This window comes from Calliphora vicina, chromosome 5, assembly GCF_958450345.1.
Source record: "Calliphora vicina chromosome 5, idCalVici1.1, whole genome shotgun sequence".
NCBI classification, from domain to species: Eukaryota; Metazoa; Arthropoda; class Insecta; order Diptera; family Calliphoridae; genus Calliphora; species Calliphora vicina.
In genome coordinates this window covers 113,113,096-113,136,357 of record NC_088784.1, presented here as the reverse complement: position 1 = coordinate 113,136,357, position 23,262 = coordinate 113,113,096, and the positions used below count along the sequence as shown (strand labels likewise).

At 29.0% G+C, this 23,262-nt stretch overlaps 1 protein-coding gene across 1 annotated transcript in view; it reads left to right on the top strand.

Moving 5' to 3' along the window:
• Rx (Retinal Homeobox) overlaps window positions 1–22,897 on the top strand; it is a 48,252-nt gene extending 25,355 nt beyond the window's left edge. Inside the window, exons 8-9 of the mRNA XM_065513050.1 lie at window positions 21,915–22,080; window positions 22,151–22,897. Of these exons, the coding sequence (XP_065369122.1) occupies window positions 21,915–22,080; window positions 22,151–22,887 (903 nt within the window). The 3' untranslated portion in view covers window positions 22,888–22,897. The remainder of the gene's footprint in view (window positions 1–21,914; window positions 22,081–22,150) is intronic.
• Window positions 22,898–23,262: the final 365 nt, after the last annotated feature.

The following is a 23,262-nucleotide window of genomic DNA, read 5'->3' as shown; positions in this document are numbered from 1 at the left end:
AAGATTTTTAGAAAATAAGTGTTTCTTAACCGTTTGATAATTTTTAAACTGAAGTTTACAAAATGTGTACATTTTTATATATTTAAAGATAGCATTACATATCTTCATATTAACCAACAGTTTTTATTATTTTTGAATACTCATGTATTCAGAATTGTCGTAACTTACCAAAAAATGCGACAAAAATCGGAACAAGCCAAAACTAAGATAGAACTATTCGATTGGCAACAAATTCGGTTGCTAGCACGAATCTGTTTTCTCTGTGAAGTTATCCTTTGAAACAAATTGAAAATGAAACATTTTTAAAATAAAGTAAACCACAATATTGAAGACGAATTTCTGTGAATATCTTGCGCGTGATCGGATTTGGTATGGCTAAATTCGGTTCAGGGTTGGTGGAATCCTAAAATTTTGAGAATTGGTGCGAGCAACTTTCATTCAAATATCTTAATTACGATCAATTGTGCACGTTTAATAAACCATGTCGACCAATAATTGAGATATCAACACACATACATACATACATATACGATATTCCCCTTTTACTTGTAATGTCTGCTCGGCAATAGCAGTTGTAATAATAATAATAAAATAATAATGATAACATTAATCTTAAAATTATGCGCTAGATTATCATAATACAACATTTGACACTTGGCAAATTACATGCCAACCAAAAAGAACAAAAAAACAAATGAAAACCGAAAAAACTGAAACAAACGGTTTGTGTCGTAGTTTTAGTTGATTGTTTTTATTCTCGGTTTGAAATTTTACCACAAACAAGTAACGAGGAGAATTTTATGATGAGAAAGGAAACATATGTTTGTTGCAACTGAAAATGGCAACATTGTGGTAATAAATGACAATTATTTTATTGAGATTAAAAGACTAAAACCAAAACACAACAAAATCCCTAGGAGAGAACTCGAGGATAAGAGAGAGACAGAGCGAGAAAAATATTCATACAAGGGTTAAAAAAGAGCAATTGTTTATAGAAGACTCATCACAGGAGAGACAGCGGATGATGACATTAAGGAAAAATTTGCACAACTAAGGGGTGGCAGAATAATGATGATTTTAGCCGGCTATCGTTGTTGTAGTTTAGTTCATAGACTGGCTGGGTGAAAGGGAAAAATAACTAGAAAAACGAGGACTTGATGTTTTAAAACTTTTTGTTGTTGTTCATTGTTGGGTCGTGGCATAAACTGAAGTGGCATGTAGCAGCATCTGTAAAGTGTTTGAAAACACCTAATCATACGCTGGATTAAGCACAATCATTGAAGAAAATTACAATTTACAATGTGTATGAAGAATGAAAATAAAAGAACCAACAAAACCAAGTAGCGTGGATGGAGTCGAAGTGTTCCTGGGTGAATATATTGGTATGAATACGGTTAAAAGGGAGTTTTATATTTGTATGCGAAGAAGAAGGAATAAGGAGTCGTGTGTTTGTTTGTTTATGCTTGTTATAAATAATCGTTTGTATATGGTTATTGTTGTTGTTGTTATTGTTGCTGCCACAAGAAGGGTTAATTAAAATGTAATTTAGTGTAAAAGCAGAGTAAATTGTAGAGTAAATCAAATAAAAAAGAAATTCATTTAATTCACATACAACAGAAAACTGTCTAATAGAAATTGATTAAGTTTAACAAATTGTGATTGATTGATTCTTTGGATTCCTTTCTACGAAACTAAGTGCCACTACAAATATTGAGATATAATAGAAAAAAGGATTAAATCATTTTCAGTAATTTCAGTTTTAGTAATGATTTTATGCATTCAATATCTACTTTTACATACAAGTATCAATATTTACAAAGTTTTGATGATTATCAGAGAAGTAAATCAAATTGTTAATAAAAAAATACTTAAGATATAAATTTACCTTTTTATATCTTTAGTTATATTTCTATATCAATACATTCGAAATACAAAATATATAAATATACATACATACATATGTATATAATACATAAATAGAATTTGTATAGAATTTCAATAAAAATACTATAATTCGAGAAATCTTGACTACTTATTCGAAAGTAACAATCTAAGTAATATAAATTGCAATAAAAATAAATAAAAACAAATAAACGAAAAAAAAAACAAATTAAATAAATAAATTCAAATGAGCAGGTGGATGTTAAATCAACAAAAACAACAACTAAATAAAAAGAATTAAGGTGTCTTTGACACGCCATCAGAGTGGTTATATGTGCCACATATAGAGCAAATATACTCGTGAATAGGAATCTATGTATTTAGCATGTGGGTTTGTATGATTACACATGCATATACACAGATGTATAGAAATATTTATTCATAAGGGTTTCTTAACTAAAACAAATGATAGACAGACTGAAGTAAAAAACAAACAAATAAATAAATAAAATACTAATACAAATTCGGATTCGAATTCGAATTCTAATGTATTGTATTGCCAACTAATAAAAATCTATTTTATTTGTTAGGTTTTGTTTTTATTTTATTACTTTTATTGTTTTTACTGTATTTTGTATATTGTATTTGTGTCTGTCTGTCTGTCTGTCTGTTCACATGATTCCACGACTATTTCCAATAAATTTATAAACATTATTAGTTATTTTATGTTTAAATAAAAATTATTTAAATACACTATGTACTACATTTTAATTTACATACGCATATGCATATGTGTGTGTTTATATGCATTAAAGTTTGTCATATGATTTGATCATTTATTATTATCGTAAATTATTGTTTGACAGTTTAATTGTATTTAATCAGAACTTTATTCAATACGATTGTATCTATTATTCGGCAGTTAATTGCACATTTGATTTAATTTGTTCTAGTTGTACAGAGAATTTATTAAATGTAACAGAAATAAGTTAAAAATAAACATCAATATCATTATTTAACCAGTTGTATGTTATTAACCAATCAATTAAAATTTGAACTAGCAAGAATTTCGAAAAATTAAATCGTGTCGTTAGAGTCAGTAAAAGAACGCTTTTAATTAAGTTCATTTATATCAATCATATACACAATATATCAAAACTTTTTAAATCTTATCAGTCAATTTACTTCCATTAGATCGATAAAGTTTGTACTGATCACACAAATAATTTATCTTATTGATATCTCAGGAAACATAGACAACTTTTTCTGGAAACATCCTATTAATCATACCTTGATAACTTGTTAAATTTTAAACATAGTTCAGGCTGAATCAAAGATAAAATTTATATAATTTATGTGAGAAAAATATATTTAAACAACACCATCGTGGGAGGGTATATTAGGTGAGTGCTGCTCTTTGCAGCGTGCAAAAATATTGTCCCAACATCCACATTAAATTATAAAAATCTGCTCAGGATCTCATTTTGAGTCGATTAAGCGATGTCCGCCCATCTATTCATCCGTCCATGCAAACCTTGTAATCAAACTACAGATCGCAATTTCAAAGATAATTCGTCAAAATTTTCAATTGCCCCATGGACAAAGCCCATTGAATTTGATTAGAATCGGTCCATTATTTCTCCTAGCCTCCATTCAACTGCCCTATCTGAAAATAGTTAAGCTCTCATAAATATATTAATTATATAGATATCCAAATCAAATTCAACACAAATAAGTTTTAGTATATTAGTTGAACTAGTATTCAAATTAAATTGATCACAAATAAGTTTCATATATACGCAAATCACGTCACCAAATTTTGTGACGATCGGTCCATAATTAGTCATGGCACCCTTATAACTATGTAACTATGTGAAATAATTAATCGATCATAATCCGTAATAAAACAGTTGTATGTATGTATGTATATGTATATAGGTATTTACACAAAAACAATGAAAAATCTTTCAAAAACAAATCAGAATTCAACTTAAACTTAATCATATAGTACGTACGATAACCAAGAGTAGAGTAAATAAGGTGTTTAAAAAGCATGAAAGGAATTGTGTCATAATTAATATGTTGTTTCTTTCAATTTTGACATTTTTGGTTTGATGACATAATTGAAATTTGCGTGTTTAAAACTTTTACTAAGAAACACACATCTAAACCAAAACATTTATTAATTCCTGAAGGCATAATTATGCGTACCAAACAATTATAATCTGAACCAAACAGCGAACAAACGAAGCGAAAAGTTATGACGGAAAACATGACGAAAATTAACATAAACGTGTATTTATACGGGGAAGTGATTAATTAGCACTTAATCAAAATTAATATTGTGTTTCTAATAAACATGAATTAAATTTCTACCAAAAACAATAATAAAATAAAAAGTAAAAAGTAAAACTTGGAACATTTTTACTATATGTATAGTAAAATATATTTGGGGAATTCAAACGGTCTGCTATTAAGTCATATTTAATTTTAGACAATTGGAAATTGGAATGAATTTTCAGGATTCTGGAAAAAAATAAATCGCTTTTTCGCGAAGTAGCCGAAGTATGCGGCTGAAGGAGCGCTTTCATTGGGATAAATTGCATATATTATCAACAAAAATATGTGTTTTTTAAATGGTCCAGCTCACAGATCCAAAATATGTTGGGGAAAATTCTCACAATCACATTTTTCCTAGCATATGAAGTGAGTCAGTCGCTGTAATACATATGTATGTATATACTTACATAATTTTAATATGCTTATGAAAATCAAGCGCACGTCAAAATCCTAAAAATATCAATGTGTTCCCGTTTCAGTTTTTATTATAATTATTAAATATAATTGACAACGTACTGTTTCTAAAAATAAGTTGCTCTAAAACCAAGAAATAATGATATATGTATATATTTTCATAGTTATTAAAGAAAATAGGAAATTCAATATGTTTATGCATACATACATACAAGTACATATGTATGTATATCTAAGCAAAGGCACGTGTCTTAGATACAGGATATGAAATTATTTCCTACTTTTGTATGTGAATATGACACATTTCAATTTCAATAAAAAATAATCCTTTATATTTTGATTTAACATATTGTGAAAACACAACCATCGAATTACTAAATTTATTTCACTATGTTATCAAAATCTCATTGTCTGTCAATCATTCTGTATTCCCTAAACTTATTTGCTAAATTTTTCATCTACTTAATAAAATTGTTTTGAATTCAACTAATTGCCCAAGTGACCAATTTATTACGATTTCTTTTTCCCCCTCCTAGCAATATGTTTTTTTTTTTTTTTGTTTATTTGTAAGCAAATATTTCGAAACCAATATAATATCCCGAGGGGTTAAATGGACAACAGAATATTTATAGAATAAGTAGTAAATGGTTGGAATACCTTTAAAATAACAGTTTTCGAAAATACATGACCTATACTCCAGAGAATAGTCCAACAAGCTTGGTATTTTAAATTTGAATGATTTTATGAATAATTTTGATTAATTTTATTGAGTGCATAATTCAATTTATGCAAATAAAATTTATAAAATTTGAATTTAGAAAATTAGTATTAAAATTTTAGTATTATTATTTAAATGCGCCTTGAGAATATTTAAATAAAAAAAATTATTGTAGCAATAGAAATAATTGTATACAATTTCAATGCTTCTATTACTTGCTACTGTTTTCAATTCAGATTTTTGTTTGCCAGGATTACCGATATTAAAAACATTTTTGGGCAACATTAACTCCACGAATGCTTATTCTAGTTAAAAAAGAAAATTATTACAAAAAGAGCTTTTGAAATATAAATTAATAAGAATTAGCTTAAAGATGCTCAGTTAACATTGCAATGTTATACACTTCGATTATTGTTTTACTGTATATGGTCGAGAAATTCACATGCCTAAAGTTCGAGACTTGGGCTATAGTTTTATTTTCCACTCAAAGCAAGTCAACTTTTATTTTCAACTTCATCACATTAAAAATCCTTGAAGTGTCAATTATTAAACAAATGATAAGCAAAACAAACAGTGAACATAAACACAAAATTCAACAAAAAGGATGGTGGCGGTGGTGGTAAAATGTTTCAACACTATGAGTGTATGACTCCCTCAAATGTGCTCATTCGTACATTATCATCATCAATATGATTGTAATATTTTCCATTTATGATTCAATTTAAACGCTTAAATGCTTTATAATGAGTTGCACATCTGTTCACTAAACATTCTACTGAAAACATCCATACGCACGCGAACAAACAACTGACTTGGTGTTGCTTGTTGTATGTACTTGTTTTTTGTTGTTGTTGTTTTTTTCTTTTTTGTTAACATTATGAAATTATGAACGATTATGTATATGAACATTAGGGTGGTAAAGTTTGGTCAGAGTTTCTATTCAACAAATAGGATGTAACATCAAAAAGAGTCGTCGAATATCAGTATCACCTTAATGTATTTTTCGGTTTCACTTGAAGGAAGAGAAGTGCATAAAGTGTGCCATAAGTCAAAAAAATTGTTTTGTTTGGCAACAAATAAAACGTAATTTTATTTATTTATTATTTTCATTTTTTTCTACGTAAATTACATTATTATAATAGTATATGATTTGTTTTATTATTCATTTTTACTCATGTCCCTTTAAGGGAAGTCGAAATATGATGAACGTAAAACAAGTTGAAAAAAAAACGAAACTTTTAATGTCAGATGTCAAGTGGTTTGCAAAGCATTTTTAGTCAATAAATCAGAGAAGGGGTGTTACACTTTCGAGCCTTTAGTGTGTGTTTGTTTATATACAAACTGAAAAGGGATCCATACATGTTTTAATGTTTAAATGAGTATGAAATTGTTTCCTAATGGCTGAGGCAGGATAAAAAGGTTTTTTCAGTAATGAAATTATGTAATTTGAAACAAATTGATATTGAAAAAAAGATTTGTAGTTCAACACAATTATCTTTACAAAATTATTCCTTGTAATTTGCTTATAACACTCCGATTATTTTGAGCAATCGTAAAGTCTATCAGTAGTTTACTTTATAACTAGTGAATCTGAACTGATACATTATTGTCAGATTGCTTACATTTTCTTCAAATGGCATAAATTACTTCGATTTTTAATTACAAAAAAATTATATTCATTATTCTTTTTTCTATGTGACTTTATGTTTGACATTTATTCAAAATTTGTCGACATTTATGAGCAGATGTTTATATCAAACAAGGACCATAAATGTGTATTTTATTTTGTTTATGAAGTTTTATGTTTTTTATACACCCTCACATGAAGTTTTTTACTCGTTCATACCTTGTTGAATACTTATAGTTTTATTTTAAAACAAAATACAAAACCACATAAATTATTGCATAATTACCCTGGCAACCTTTCAACAAAAAATTATACCACAAAAAAGAGAGAAAAAAAACGGAACCAGGTCCTCATACCTTTTGTTACCACTTTGTACACGCATTTACTTCTTTAGTACATAGTTGTTGTTGTTTTGTTTTGTTTCTTCGGTTCAAGTGTTTTGACTTTTTATCATAAATCCCTTTGGCAAATATCGTAAGTGAATGTTGAAAAGAAGGAGGCTAATAATGTGTTAATTGTTCTACACCCTCTAAATTATGAACTCATTGTACAATCCACAACTATTTGTTTAAGGAAAATTTATTGACTTCAATTGTACAATAAATAACAACAAATAAATAAAAAAAAAACATAGTAAAATAAAATCTGTCTAAAAAACTCTGGGGTTCACAATTTTAACATAATCATTTTTTTAACTGTCAAGTGAAAGATTTTTGTACACTTTTGATATTAATACCGAATTTGTATATAAATGAATGTTTACTTTAGTTTAAACAATTTAAAGTATGCATCAAAAAGTAAAAAAAAACAAGATTTTGTTTGCGATTTTATAGATTTACATAATTTTTACTAAGCGCATGAGTCGCAATGGTATATACATATAAGTTTGTCATTATGTTTGCAATTTCTACATTTTTCATTTGCGACCCCACAAAGTATATATATTCTGGATCGTTATAGATAGCGAAGTCGATTAAGCCATGTCCGTCTGTATGTTGAAATCAACTTTCCGAAGCCCCCAAATAACTTACATACATGATTCATACATCAATATCAATAGGATATTGGCCTATTTTTGATCTACATACATATCTGTATATCTGAATAACTAAGTCATTAATATACACAATATGGATATCTAATGATAGATATTTCAAAGTCCATTGCAACGATGTATATAAGGCTATAGTAAGTTGGACCTACAATGGGTCAAATTTTTCATCAAAGTTTTTTTTGTCATAAATCTTTTTTTGAAATTTTTTTTTTTTTAAAAATTTAAAAAAAAATAGGAAAAAACAATTTTTAAAAAAATTAAAAAACAATTTAGAAAAAAAAATATAAAAACAATTTATAAAAATTATAATTTGGTGAAGGGTATATAAGATTCGGCACAGCCGAATATAGCTCTCTTACTTGTTTTTTCTAAAAATATTAGGCCTTTGATGAAAAAAAATTGTATAATCATTCTATAAGGCATCCCTAACAAGGTTATAGGTACATGTATAATATACATTGTGTATACAGCATTTTGATATATTACACAGACTAGCGCGGAAAACCAAAAAGTTTTAATATAATAAAGAAAATGTAAAATAAATGTACTTTATTTACCCCAAATGGTTGACCTGGATCCGTACCTGTTCACAGGTCTACAATGATGTTGGTGCCGCCAAATCAAAAACTGATTTTCATCCCAGCGAACTTGATATCTATCTTCCATCACTTTTACATCTTGTCCAAATGACTGAATAGATAATATACTTTTATGCTCATATTACATCCAAAATGTTTAAAGCTAATTAAAATGTCTGCAACTTCTGATTTTCTAAGAAAATTTCACATCGACAAGAAAAGATTTCCAAGCCACTGCTTCTAAATCATTCATTGAATGTATGAAGTCTTATTTGTGGGCCATCAAAAATACCAGCGAAACGGGCACACGAATTTACATATGACAGCCAATACTGAAAAATGAAGGTAGAAACTAAGCTACACGTAGGAAAAAAATAGAAACATTATTGATGTTCCAATATGTTTTTTGTTATTTGTTGACCTGTGTTATACCTGAGCCTAAGATATTCGAGGGCTTCGAAAGTTGATTTTACCCTACAGACGGATATCATTAAATCCTATTAGGATCAAGAAAAATTTAATTTATAATGACGCAAATGAATTCGTTAAATATTACAAACAGAATGGCAATCAGATATAAATAATGACACTACTCGACAGGCAAAACTTATTGTTTATATAATGTTGGCCCGCTAAATACAAATATGGACAAATTTTAAAATCGTATGGTCAGTTTTCGAGATCGTGTTTTTTACAATACTATCTCAGGAACATACAATTTAATTGAATTGATATCGTTCTACAGAAGTTGAGCTCTAATCGAGTAGCATTTCTTATTTAAATATGTTAAATTCTCATTTTCCAGTTCAATGCTAGCAAATTTCACCACATCTAGACAATTTTAGATTAATAGTTTGCATACATATTCTGAAAAATATAAAGTATTGAAAATATTTACAACTTGAAAAATAAAATTGAATTATATTATGAAAATTGTCTAACTGTAAGTTTATGGTCATTCAGTTTAATACGTATGTATAACCAAAGTGTGTTGATGTGTGAGTTTGTATGTATGTATGAGTATGATTATCCTTGTTGAAAATCAATATCATTGTCGGCATTTTAACTAATTAAAATATTTCCTTTTACCTTGGCTTTTGTCTGGAGTGTATTTCAAATAAATCAATCTACACAACAGTAGCAGCAACAACAACAACAACTGACAAACAAACAGGATGCCAAAAGACACGAACAATAAAATCCGTCATAAATGAACTAAAAACTTAAAATGTAGAAACAAAGGCGGAACTAAAAATTAACCTTCAACTTCGAAACCAAACCAAAAAATCACACAAATAAAACATGTCATAATTTCTGTCAGATTTATAAAATTCTATTGTTTAAATAAAATTGAATTAATCTTTAAAAAAAGTCCTGATGACTAAGTTCTGAGCTAAAATTTTAAATTACACTCGTTTTATATGTATTTATGAGAAAAATTCAAAGCACAAAAGTATCATTTCTTTTCTTACGAATCATTTGTAATTATAGGGAGTGCATTATGAATTTATTCATTAATTCTTTCATTTAGGGTATATGTTTAATTATAACTACGGGACATCTATTCATAATTTTATATTTTGTTTATTTTTTTTTGTGCAAATTAAAACAGCGTGATTGCATTCAATTTCAGTTTATTCTGTTTCACTACAAAAATGTTTGAGTTTCATAAACAAAGGTATTCAATTATAATTTTAGGCGCCGTATTATATCAATTTACGAGCTCAACTACAAAAGTATTTTGTATATTCATCCCTACAGGATTTAATAATACATACATTGAAAACTTGTTTGTTAAGAGTTTAAAGTACCATGAACAGAGTTGTTCCAGTTGATGGGTAAATTAAGACACTAGCAGTTTTAAATACTTTTTTTTTGAAATAGAGAACCATTCTGACACACGAATGAATTTATGTTCCACATGAAATTATGCTCCAATTGAGAATAGATGTAGTATGTCAGATGAATTTCCTACATTTTCAATTATTGTTTCGATTTTATGACACATAAAATCACTTTAAAGGTTAGTTTTTCACAAAAACACATCCATTTACATTTCAAATAATAAAAATATTTCTAGATTCTAGACCCCCAGGGGCAATGTTTACATTTTGGCTTATTTGTTATAAGCAAAATAAAATCAAAAAAAAAAGAAAGCAAAAACGGTTACTTTTATGTGCTTTGTTCTTGATTTAGGTATGTATGTGTGTATGGAGTAAGAGTATGAGAACGTAGGAACGAATAAAGAGGAAAGAGAGAAAATATTACAATTTAACTGCTTATTAAATACGCATAAACAACTTTTGTTGCAAACAAAACTGTCAATAGAAGCAACGACAACATCAAAACGCCCCCCTTCTTCCACAACACGAATGAATATGAAAGAAGGAAAAACGCCTGCTTTATTGCGAAGGAGTTTTATTAAAGGACTCTTGGTTTAGCAGCTAATTAAATACATGGAGACACGTGACTCTAAAGTAAATACATTTTAATACACTGCTGATGATGATTTTGTGTTTATTTTGTTTTTTTTTTTTTTTTGTTTCGAAGTGACATTTGACAAAAGTGGTTGAGAACTTTTTCACAGATTCTTTTAACAAAAACTAAAATGTTGTTAAATACATGTTTGCTGTAGGATTCAAGTAGCAGAGTTTGTATTTGTGTTTGAATTTGTTTGATTCAGTAGTAGGTCGGTCACATGTTCAGTATTACATTACATTATGATTTTTGACGTTGAAATAAAAACCGTTATTACAGATGCAAGTGGCTAGATGTGTGTGTGTATTTGAACATGAACTGGTAACAAATTCAATGAAACAACAGCAAACACGTGTTATATTTACACAGGCATGTGATTAGTTTAGTATTAGTGTCAAACTTTTACAATACACAAACATACATACTTACATATGTGGGTCCTTTGTACGAATTCCTGATTTTTAACTCGAAATATTCCAAACTCTAAATAACCGTCAACAAATTACTATTGTTTCAACTTTTTTGTTTACAAATGTATCAAAGTGTATATGGTTAACTTTTTGAGTCTCGAATAAGAGTCACTATTTGTAAAAGTATCAATAAGATTTAACCTCAGATGACCTCATCTTACAAATGCACACCGTTACAAAAGTATACATACGATCGACTTATAGGGCTTTTTTGTAAAAATCTATTATATAAAAATATATAAATGTATAAAAAAAAGCCCAATAAGTTGATCGTATGTATACTATTGTAACGGTGTGTATATAACATTTTTTTTAAGATAAAAAATCTTTCCATCGATTAAAAGTTTCGGCTTGTTGGAGATTGGGCTGATTAATAGTTTCGGTTCTGAGAAAAAAGATTTAAGTCGGACTATAATGATTTTCATAATCATACAAAAATCAAAAAATTCACTGGTGATTACTCACTTTGGAGGCTGTGTGAATATATGGAGAGGATCCAGGGGCGAGGGTGAAAAAAGGAAACTTCTGTAAATTCAATTTTAATTTATTTTCTCCCCCACCTGGATCCGCGCCTGTATATATCGTCCCCTTAATAAAACAATAGTGTATAATTTTTATGCCATTTCGAAATAATTGAGTTTAAAGCTTTAGTGTTAACTAGTAGACATCTGGAACAAAAGTAATATTTCAATTGATCTTTTGACCCACTTTGTGGAAGTAGAGTTTTACCAAATTTTGACCACATATAGAATCACTTATGTAGATTCTTATTATGCAATAAATAATGGTGTGTATGCTTATACACTATTGTTTTATTGAGGGGACGATATATAAGTTGAATAAATTCAATATTTTGCTTATTCAAAAAAAGTAAAACTATTTTTCTTCCGGAATGGCGACTTGGGTTCCTAATTTCACGGACTTTTTCTTCACCGACTACTATTTTTCTTCCGAAGTGGTAACTTCGGTTCCTAATTTCACGGACTTTTTCTTCAAGTTATAACTAAGGTCAATCCCGGGAATTCTCAAATACAAGTAATGTAGTAGTCTTCACAGACTTTTGCCAATGTTGGTCCAACATTTTTCCAAGATTTATGATATAATTATGTATTTTAATTGGTATAAAATCAATAATGTATATGCATACATACATATGTATGTAATTCGTTTCGAAAGAGAACGTTTTATAATCAGTATGTATTAGTATTGTTGCTTCTTTGTCATTTCATCTCAATTAATCTGAATATTTCCGGAATATATCCCTGGAATTTATAAAAAAAAATATTCCTGGGAATTCCGGGTAAAATTTTCCCGCATAGAAATCGTAATGATGACTTTTAGCACCTTATTTACAATATAAAGAAATTCACTGGATTTAAAGTACTTTTCAAGCTATTAAAGCAAAAACAGCACTTTCCACAAATAAGTATACATATGTTACTAAAAATTTACATTACATTGAATGAATTTAAAATAATACCGCCTTTATTTACATGCAACTCTTTTATTTCGGTATTTAGTTCATTCGTATTTGATCCGTAATCAATTGTTGTTTGTTCATTCATTCATTCTTAGTAAAGTGTCTCAATTAATTAAAACGCAAAAAGAAATCATTGAAATCTTATTAAATGTATGAGCATGTCCTTTCAATTATCGGCAACTTCTCAAGACTTTTAAGTTTTAGCGGCATAAACTGACAATTGTATGTGGAATGTCGGCTTCAACAAAATAATGGCATCCAATTACTTCATGTATGCTTATTCATTTCAACGTACGTAAGTATGTTCGCACGGTTTTAAAAGAAACTACTATTTTGGTAGCGTTCTTTTTTACAGAACGTTGTCTGTACATTATTTCAAATAATTTATTTTTATGGATCTAAGTGGAACAATGAACACAGTTCAGCATTTTTGATTTAACTAATGAGTTAAATTTTGAAATATACCAAAAATAAGTAGCAGAATCGATTTGTGTTGGGGTTTAAAAGATTTTTTTATATTTTTTATTATCAATTTAAGTTAAATCAATATGTTTGACATATCACCTCAAAATGTTACATACTAACCATTGAATTCAACTATCGACCTTTTATTAGCGCAGGGTATACGTAGATAACTAAGAGTGTAATTCAAGTATAAAAGTGTGTTCACATATTCATACACATTTAAAGACAAACAATATTTAAAGATGCTCTCATCTATACAAATCGTTTTGCTCTTTTTGAGATAGTTAATAATAGCGAATCATTTTAATAAAGTTAAATTGAATTGAGTCATGACACGTGATAAGTATTAGGTAGAGATTTTGGTAGAAACTCAAATGCACATTCAACAGTTTTAGTTCAAAGTTTGAACTATGACTTCAAAATACATTTGAAAAAACAACTAAAAGTACAAATTTCAGATTCAATATACTTATATATGATACAAATATATGATTTTGAGAATACCAGTCCATAAATTTTACCCTTTGTGGACCAGTGGACAAAACTGGAGAAAATTTGTCTAATGATCAATCAAATTTACAGTTGAACAAGTAATAAAATCAAAGAAGTAATAAAATACATGTAACACAACGGTAAAACTTTCTAGAATGAGTAGTAATTAGGGTTTTAATTTCCACTTGGAAATTACAACTTTCAAAACGCTTTTTTCAACTTTTCGAATTTTGAAACAATTTTTTATATTGTGCATATCTAGAGAAAATGAACTTTTAAACCATATATGTTTCATCAACATACTTAAAAGTGTACCACAATTTTATATATACTTATAAGATTATACTAGATGAAGTCTATTACAAATATACATATGTAGTTCTTAAATTCCTAAACTCTTTCCATTTCTGGAACAATTTTCTCCGATTTTATTAAATACTAAATTTATGCAAATGTTAATCGGTCAAGCCCGACAATATAATACCCTACACTATGTAAATGAGCAAAAAAATTTTTCTTTTAAAATTTCAATAATTTATAGACGTGAGTGATTTTCGAAATGGGCCTAATATGGGAGCTAAGACCATCTGTAAACATCTGTACAAACGCATAATACCCCCCATACTATGGTGGTGTTGGGTATAAAAATTCCAAAACTCTCCGACCGAATTTTTTACATTTGCAGGAGATACTAGGCTTATTTTCAACTTGGGTAGATTAGTTTGAACACGGATCAAAAATCATAAAATTTACGTTTTTAAGTAGAATACTTTAATAACTTAAAGTTTACGATTTACCATTTAATTGAGTGAAATTTAAAACCATGTCTAATTCATATAAAAATAATAAATATTTTTAAAAATTCTTATATACTGGAACTTCTACTTGGTGATATTTTTTATGTATGTTTTGACCATACAAATATAAATATATATTTATAATATTGAATACGTTGTTATTTTGTAAATATAGATGTATGTATGCATGTATATATACATATGTTTATAAATACAAATATCCTTTTTCAAATATATACAAACATGTTTGCATGGCAAACTTTTACACACTCTCACACAGACACATCCAATAGTATGCATGTGTGTTCAAGTTAAAAGTCAATTTTCCAATTTGCAAACTGTCAGAAACATACTCGAAAGTAATTTGGTGCCAACTTTTTTCTCCAACTTTAATTTTAATCAGTATGTATTATTCCAGATGTGGTGGTATGAAAGAATAGAGAGTGCGTACTGTAAACCTTTGGTTTTCGCTTTGCTGTTGTTGATTTTTATTTGAATTTTGTATTTTTATTTTTTTTTTTGGGTGGACTAAAAACTTTTAACAAAATGAAGAGACTTAGCAAGAAACGAAGGACGAACGAACCAATTCATCATTGCATACATACACAACTGGCCAATCGGCGTTGCCAGAATGATAAAGTTATCATACTTTTGATGATTTTTTAACTAAATATTATTTTAGTTCTAATTTATTGAGCTTGAGGTCAGATTTACAAAATTTTTAATTTGTTATTTAATAATTAATTACATTAATTACAATTACATTATTTTCGATATATACAATATAATATTCGAGTAACTCAAAAACGGTTTAGTTTATTGAACAAACTGAAAAAACCGAAATTTCGCAACAAAATTATCTTTAAGTAGGGCTTGACATGTTTTTAATCTTCTCAGTCATTTTGTACCCGCTGTTATCAAAAAACTGGAGTATGGTGGGTAAAAATGTTTATAATTTAATTTTCAAATGCGAATATCTCATAAGCTACACAAACGAAGAAATGGGATTGTTTTAAAAATTTATCATACCCGAGTCCTAATTTGGGGACTTCTGGCCGCACCTCTGGTTGACTCATGCGGTCAAAATTCATACTTTAAACTCGACAACTCTTCTTCTTTGCAAATTTCATTGAAATCAGACTAAGGGTTCAGATTTATTTCCCTCTTTATTTTATATGTATTATTTTTTGTGAATAAAATGAAAAGTTGTGAACAGCTTTTAATTATTTAGAGCTTGTTTTATTCGGAACTTCGTTTTCTATAAATTAGGAGCGTATATGCATTTTTCAATTTCTAATGCCGTTTTAAAAACCAAATATTTCGAAATTTTTCTAAAAAATTATTTTTAATGTTGTGCAACCTCCTCCATTTTCGAAATAACGGTATATATCGAAAATACGAGCTAACCTAAAAAAAACGGTTAGCACCACTCAATTCAGTGAACCCGAATTTCATGCATAGTGTTATTGTAAATAAATCAGAACTAAAATAATTATTAAAACTGCGGAGCTTTTTACATGGGAATCGAACCCACAACCTTCAGATTGATAGTCTCTGTCTGAATTTTAGAAATTTAAACGTATATGTATTTAAACATTTATTGAAAGCTTTTAAAATGTATTCATATCTTAAAGAATATGGCGAAATTGTCCTTCTAGATTTCAGCAAAGCACTTCTGTGCGATGCACTGTGGGAGAAATCAACAATTTAGTGGCGCAAAATAAAAAAAAAAAAAAACTTTCGCATATTTGATTTATTGTTATGTATTTTCAATCTATAGTTGTTGCTGTACTTAAAAATATTTAACATTTATTAATAACTTCAGTATTTTGGTTTTGACAACTATTTAAATGTAAAAAATTTTTCAGAATTTTTTTTTATGAAGAATTGGTTTCAAAGTTTTTGTTAAGCTGGATAGTACAAGGTTTTCTTTAAGTTGTATTTTTACTCTTTTTTATGTAGATGGAATATGAGGCTTGGTAAATCAGAAAAATAAAAATATATTTTCCGCTATTTGTGATAACCAATGGCCATATTCTTATAGAATTTTTTTTTTTACTTTTTGAATTTTCGGAAGGTTGCCAGTTACTAATGCTGTGAAATGCAGTCCTAATATTTATACCAATATCAAGGATATATTATAGACTACATATGGTGAAAAATTTAGCTGCGAAAAAGTGCGAGGTGAATTTATATAATTTTTTTAAGAAATTATTATCGTTTGGACGATGTAAAATCTCGTACTAAATTGTTCCTTATTTTTTTAAGATTGTATATAAGAAGTGCTATTGGTAATTACATTATATAAAAATGAAATTTATGTAATTCTAACTACTTACAAGTTGCTAAAAACAAATGCCAATATACCAAATTTTACATAAAATTATGAGCCCTTTTTAATATGGTAGTGCTTTATTTAGATTAAAAATATAACATTTGCAAAGTGTTTTATGTCAATATTAATATATTTGTTTTAACCCTGTGTTATATCCACATTGTCCAGAACTTCTTCTGAAAGCTATAAAAAAGTGGAACCGTTATCCAAAGATGTTATGCATCTTTTGTTGGATCCATTACTTCCTAGTGATTCATCAGACTCCAGTTTTTTGATAACAGCGGGTCCAAATATTTCCCGATTTTCTCCATTCCGATTTTGGTTGTTGCACAGTGTAATTGCTATTCGTTTTTAAAAATAAACTTATTAATAAAACTAAAAAAAGTTTACTTTCATATGAATATTTCGACCTATGCCGGCAATAGGGTAAATGCCCAAAATCTATAGATTTAAATAGTTACTTGCTATAAATAAAATTACTTATGTATATAATTTAAATTTTTTGAAAGATATATTAAAATAATTTAGAATTTCTATTAAATTTTGAAAATAGTATAGAATTTCTTCCGAGGTAGTGTAGTTTAGCAGCCACTACCGCTCATTCTATTGAAGTAGCAGTACCCATTTTGCATCACCGCGAATCTAAGTTCGTCATTCCGTTAGCAGCATTAATTTGTATCCATCTGCCCATATGTTGTTTGAAATTTACTTTTCCAATGTCTCAGATATCTGATCCATATTTATGATATACGTTCCATAATTAGTATTGACATTCACAAACCAGGACCACTTCGATTGTTGAAAAAATGTATATTATATTTCTCACCAAAATTTTTTCGAAAAATATCAATCATGTTAAAAAAGTGTTTTTTTTTTCAATATATAATTTAAATTCTGATTTAATTTTTCATTAAAAGTCTCCGGCAATGCTGTTTTCAATATTGATGGTGTAGAGAAATCGTTTTCTGCTTTCGAACGTTATTTATCGTACTTCCTTTGATATTGTATGCGTTCACAAGTCGCGTGCTGTTGGAATATGGATGTACTATGTATAAATGTGCGTGTATGTGAGCTTCAGCTACCAGTTGAAGATGGAGATGTTGAACACAGTAAAGTTTTCCAATAAAATTGCCATCATAGTGATGCTTTCAGGTTAAACACAATACCAGCAATACTGGTACAAGGCCCTGTCATTCAGCCAACGTCCTCCCCAACCCCATCTGCAGCGCCATTGAAAACTTTCCGACAAAGTTACTTGCAACCATAAATTGTTGAGTACGAGTTCAGTTAATATACTCGTAGATGTAACAATGTTTATTCACTCTAAATGCTGTCAAAGTGTGGCATGGTGGGGGACAATCAACAAAGTTTTGAAAGAGATTAAACATGAAAAGTGGTTGGTGGCACTTACGAATGTTAAGTTTTTCTTTGTGTGTGAGTGTGGGAGGCAGGTAAACAAAAATGGGGAATATCTTTCTATGAGATGGATGGGGATGAAACAGAACAAGTAAAAATAATGCAAACTGCTGAGTAAATTTTATCTCATCTTGTGTGCGTGCTGAGCTACAACTCGGATCAAAACAAGAAGCTTTTAAAAAGCTTTTTTTTAACTTTGAATGGGTGGCAATTTATGAAAAGTAATGTACAAGTTGGGGTTAGTGGGGCGTTTTTTTTAGCTTTTGTTGCATAGAGTTCGTTATACAAATATTGTGTGTGGGTGTGTATGTTTTTATTTGAGTTTTTGTGATGTTTATTTTCATTATGGCGCGCCATGAATGGAAATTACAAAATTGATTTTTGATGATTTAATTAAAATGAAGAAGCTGCCAGCCTCCTCCCTTACACTTACGTCAACACACAGCACAATATTTAATTAAAACCAGCATTAAAACAAAAACAAAAAATAAACAGAGAAATGAAAAGTTGACAATGTCAATTAGTAAAATAGAAGTGAATGAGTATGTCGTGGTGTGAAGAATTTGTATTGTAGATTTGAAACCATTTCAAGAATAAATATTTTTAAAATTGAAGAGTACACAGTATTTAAATTTGAGAACTGATTATTTTAATTAAATTTTTCAAAAATCACTTGACATATATGAATCTTCATTAATTTTTTATATATTTATCTCAGTATAAGTTCCAATACAACAATTAAATCACCTGAAAATGTATAGATTGTTAAATTTAAAGCCACATCCCTATAAAGTACATATGTAAATCATAAATCCGTATGGTATGAAGGCGGAAACTCTACAATTTTTCTTAGTTGGAATTGGAAATAAACCTTCTCTTATATTAGACTACAAAATTTTAGCAATTGAAAAACAGAATTATCAAATACAGTTAATAAAATATTTAAAGTTATGAAAATACTAATTTTTGAATTAAATAATTGATTTTATTGAAATATAGATCATTTAAAATGTAAACACCTGTGTCATCTTATTCTTAATTTATTAATCATTAATACCGTTATCGAAATAATCCAAATTAGCGTTGCCGTTACCCTTTAACAGTTTCGAATCGGTAATTATAAACTTTGCATTCATATTTTAACATAATTATGGCCAATGTTGCGTATACGCAATTAAACAATGAATTGACAAATTTATACTATATACTATGTATGTAGATTAGAGCTACATACATAGATATACTATATAAATTTATAAAATTTTTTGAAATAAGAAAACTGCCGATTTTCATGAAAAATTTAAATTTTTTATCGCGGTTGTTAAAAATGTTCACCCACTTAATGCGTTGCTGGTTTTAAAGCAGATTTAAATTTATTTTCGTTTATTAACAAAAAACGCTAATCGCCAGTATTTTTTATTAGATCCAAGACTGGTACGACACCGTATTTTTTGATTTTTTTAATTATGGGAACATAAGTTGACCGACCGTAGAGTGTCAGTAAATATTTGCCAACTATTTTTTTCATATTAATTTATACAAATTGTATTTAATTACTTTTAAACGAGACTAGAGTTTCGTAAAAACATAAATCATTTGAGAACATCAATCAGACCTAAAAATTTATATAAATTCACTCATACATATACCGTCATAAGTTTTGTTACCACACTCTTCGTTTATTCAATGTGTTTCCGTTGTATTTATCTCAATTAGTGACTAATTTAGTCTGGCTGTCATACTCTAATATTTCTGGGTGGATTCTGAACCATAGAAGTTGATGTCTGCCACTCTCTTCAGCCCCACTCGTGCATTTACTTAGTTTTACCATTTTTTTTTTCTGTTAAAGATAATTCTAATTACAGCCTGTTTTACTTAATTGAATTTTGTTTATATTCTCCGTTCTGTCGTTACATTTTCTCTTCCTTTTTTCGTTCTTAAGAACGTTGTTTCTATTTGAGAAGAAACTCTCAGTGTCACTGTTAAATTGAAGATGGATGAAGTAGAGAAAGAAAGCAAACAAGTTAAATTGCCGCCATTTTGTTTTATATACATTCATCTATACATACATACATTTATTTAGTATACGTCTGTATGAATGTATGTAGATGTAGTATGTAATTCTCTTCCAGTTTATACCGAGCTTAACTTTACTCATAGACACATTCATACATACATTCATACATACATACATACTATGTACATATTTAGTTAGTGTTATAATTAAGCTCATTCATTTGTAATTATATTTTATGGTTTTTGTGTAAAATAAAAAAAAATATACAGAAAAAAAAGCAACTGCAAAAAAGCTTACTACAGTTGATGTGCTTTCCTCGTAACTGTGTGTGTTTGTAAAACTGTTGTTTTCTCTTTTCTAACGTAATTTTTCTTCTTCCCATTGTCGTTGTTTTTGTACTTGTCAAATTAATGACATTTAACTAGATGCCTGTTAGAATATTCACTTGTCTTTTGCTTGCCATCGTGTATTCGTGGTAAACGTTGTATGTGTGTGTGTGTTGTTGTAAGTTTAATTAATTTTTTCGTTCGTTAAACTAATTGTTGCTTAAGGTGATTATCAACAAAGAATATAGAACATTAAATGAGGCCATAATTGGTTTAGAGAAGATTTAAAAAATAATTAGTGAAATTCTCAAGTAAATTTTTAGACGGCAATAAATAATTTCTTACCACAGGAGATAGTAAATACACATTTAAGTAAATTGGCAACATTTATACGTTTCTAATAATTTCAATTTAAAAATAATTTTCGGTTAGGCAAAAATAAATAAATCAAAAATTACACTAGTTTACAGGGTTTATGTTCATGATGTGAATCATATATGGTTTTATTTTAGGTCGTCTAACTTCAGGAAAAATATTGAGAAAAAATCCAGGACATCAGCCTTTTGAGATATTTATTAAGAAAGAAAATGTCAAAAATAACATTAAAATTGGAACAAAAAAAAATTCTGTTTCGATAAATATTTTCATTTGTATCCCTAATTACACTCCAACTATTGCCTCCTAGCATATGATGGTTCAAATATTTTTCGTAATAGATGTCAAAATGTATTTTATATCTATGAAACTCCAAAGTAAACTTAATTTTTCCAACATCTCAATCCGCGTGAAAAACAATCAAATTCAAAATTTTCAATTAATATTATTTTTTTTAAATTTTTTCTTAAATATTTAAAAAAAATAAAATTATAATATTGATAAGAACCAGCTCGATATGCAATCAATTAGAACACCATAAACACAAATAATTGTACAATGCATTTTTTATGTACATATTGAATAATAATTGTGCATATGAATAGAAATTTTGAATTTGACAATTAAAAATATTCTACTTTTTACTTGTAGGTATGGTTTCAAAATCGCAGAGCCAAATGGAGGCGTCAAGAGAAATCAGAAAGTTTGCGACTGGGACTCACACATTTTACACAACTACCGCATCGTTTGGGTTGTGGTCCATCAGGTTTACCAGTTGATCCCTGGCTGTCACCACCTTTACTATCAGCATTGCCAGGTAATTAAAGAAAATTCGATAATATTTCGAAACGAATTTAAAACAAAGTATATTTTTTCTTACATTTAAGGATTTCTTTCACATCCTCAAACGGTCTACCCTTCGTATTTAACACCGCCTCTTAGCTTAACCCCATCTAACTTAGCGATGAGCAGTTTAGCAGGAATGGGACCACACGGTGTTCATGGGCCACATCCAACAGGCCACCATCAGCCACCGCCTGGTATGTCCTTGGGATCTAGCAGTTCACATGGTGGTCACCAACACTTACAGCTAACACACCTGTCACCGCACTTGTCACGCATGTCACCACAGACAATGGCCGCAATGAATCCACAAATTTCTGTAGCAAATTCAATGTCATCAACATCAACAACATCCTCCAATGTATCGGCCACAAACTCCCCACTAACCTCACTACCTCCACCTTCGTTAAGTTCGTCTGTTTCTATTGCACCACAATCACTGTCACCGCAAAATCTCACCACCGTCAGTGGTGACAATGACTCTCTCTCGTCAGCAACAAAATGCTCTTTAGCAAATATTGACGTGTTGGATGTGGGTCGCGACAGTCCCGTTCCCTCAATAAACACAACAGCAACAACAAACAATGGCCCCACTAATTCAAATGTCAACGAGCCTTCAACATCACCATCTTCTGCTGCCGCCTCCTCGAATGCGTCGTCTACGACAGCATCAAACCAACAACCACAAACGACAGATATACGTTCAAATTCTATTGCAACATTACGCATCAAGGCCAAGGAACATCTCGAAAACATAAATAAAAGTTTAACTATGGTTTAGAATGTCTGTATGTCTGGCCATCACCCAACATGCGAACATTAATTAAATTGTTAATGTTTTCTCTCACTCGCTCACCAAGCCTTCGTTTATGTCACAATTACAGTCGAATCTTAACGCCAGTGATTTATTTAAATGTTTAATTGAATTCCACACACAAACACATAGTAGTTTAGTCACAGCTAACTACACTCAAACAAACATCTACATGTATTTATGTAGATGTATGCGTTTGATTTTAATTTTAAACATTTGTACACCTAAATAAATTAAAAAATACGAGTAGTAAATTACACTGTGCAACAAGAAATGTATGCCTCAATCATTACAACAAAGAATAGAACTAGATCAGCTGATACAGCCAACCCGCAATGGGCT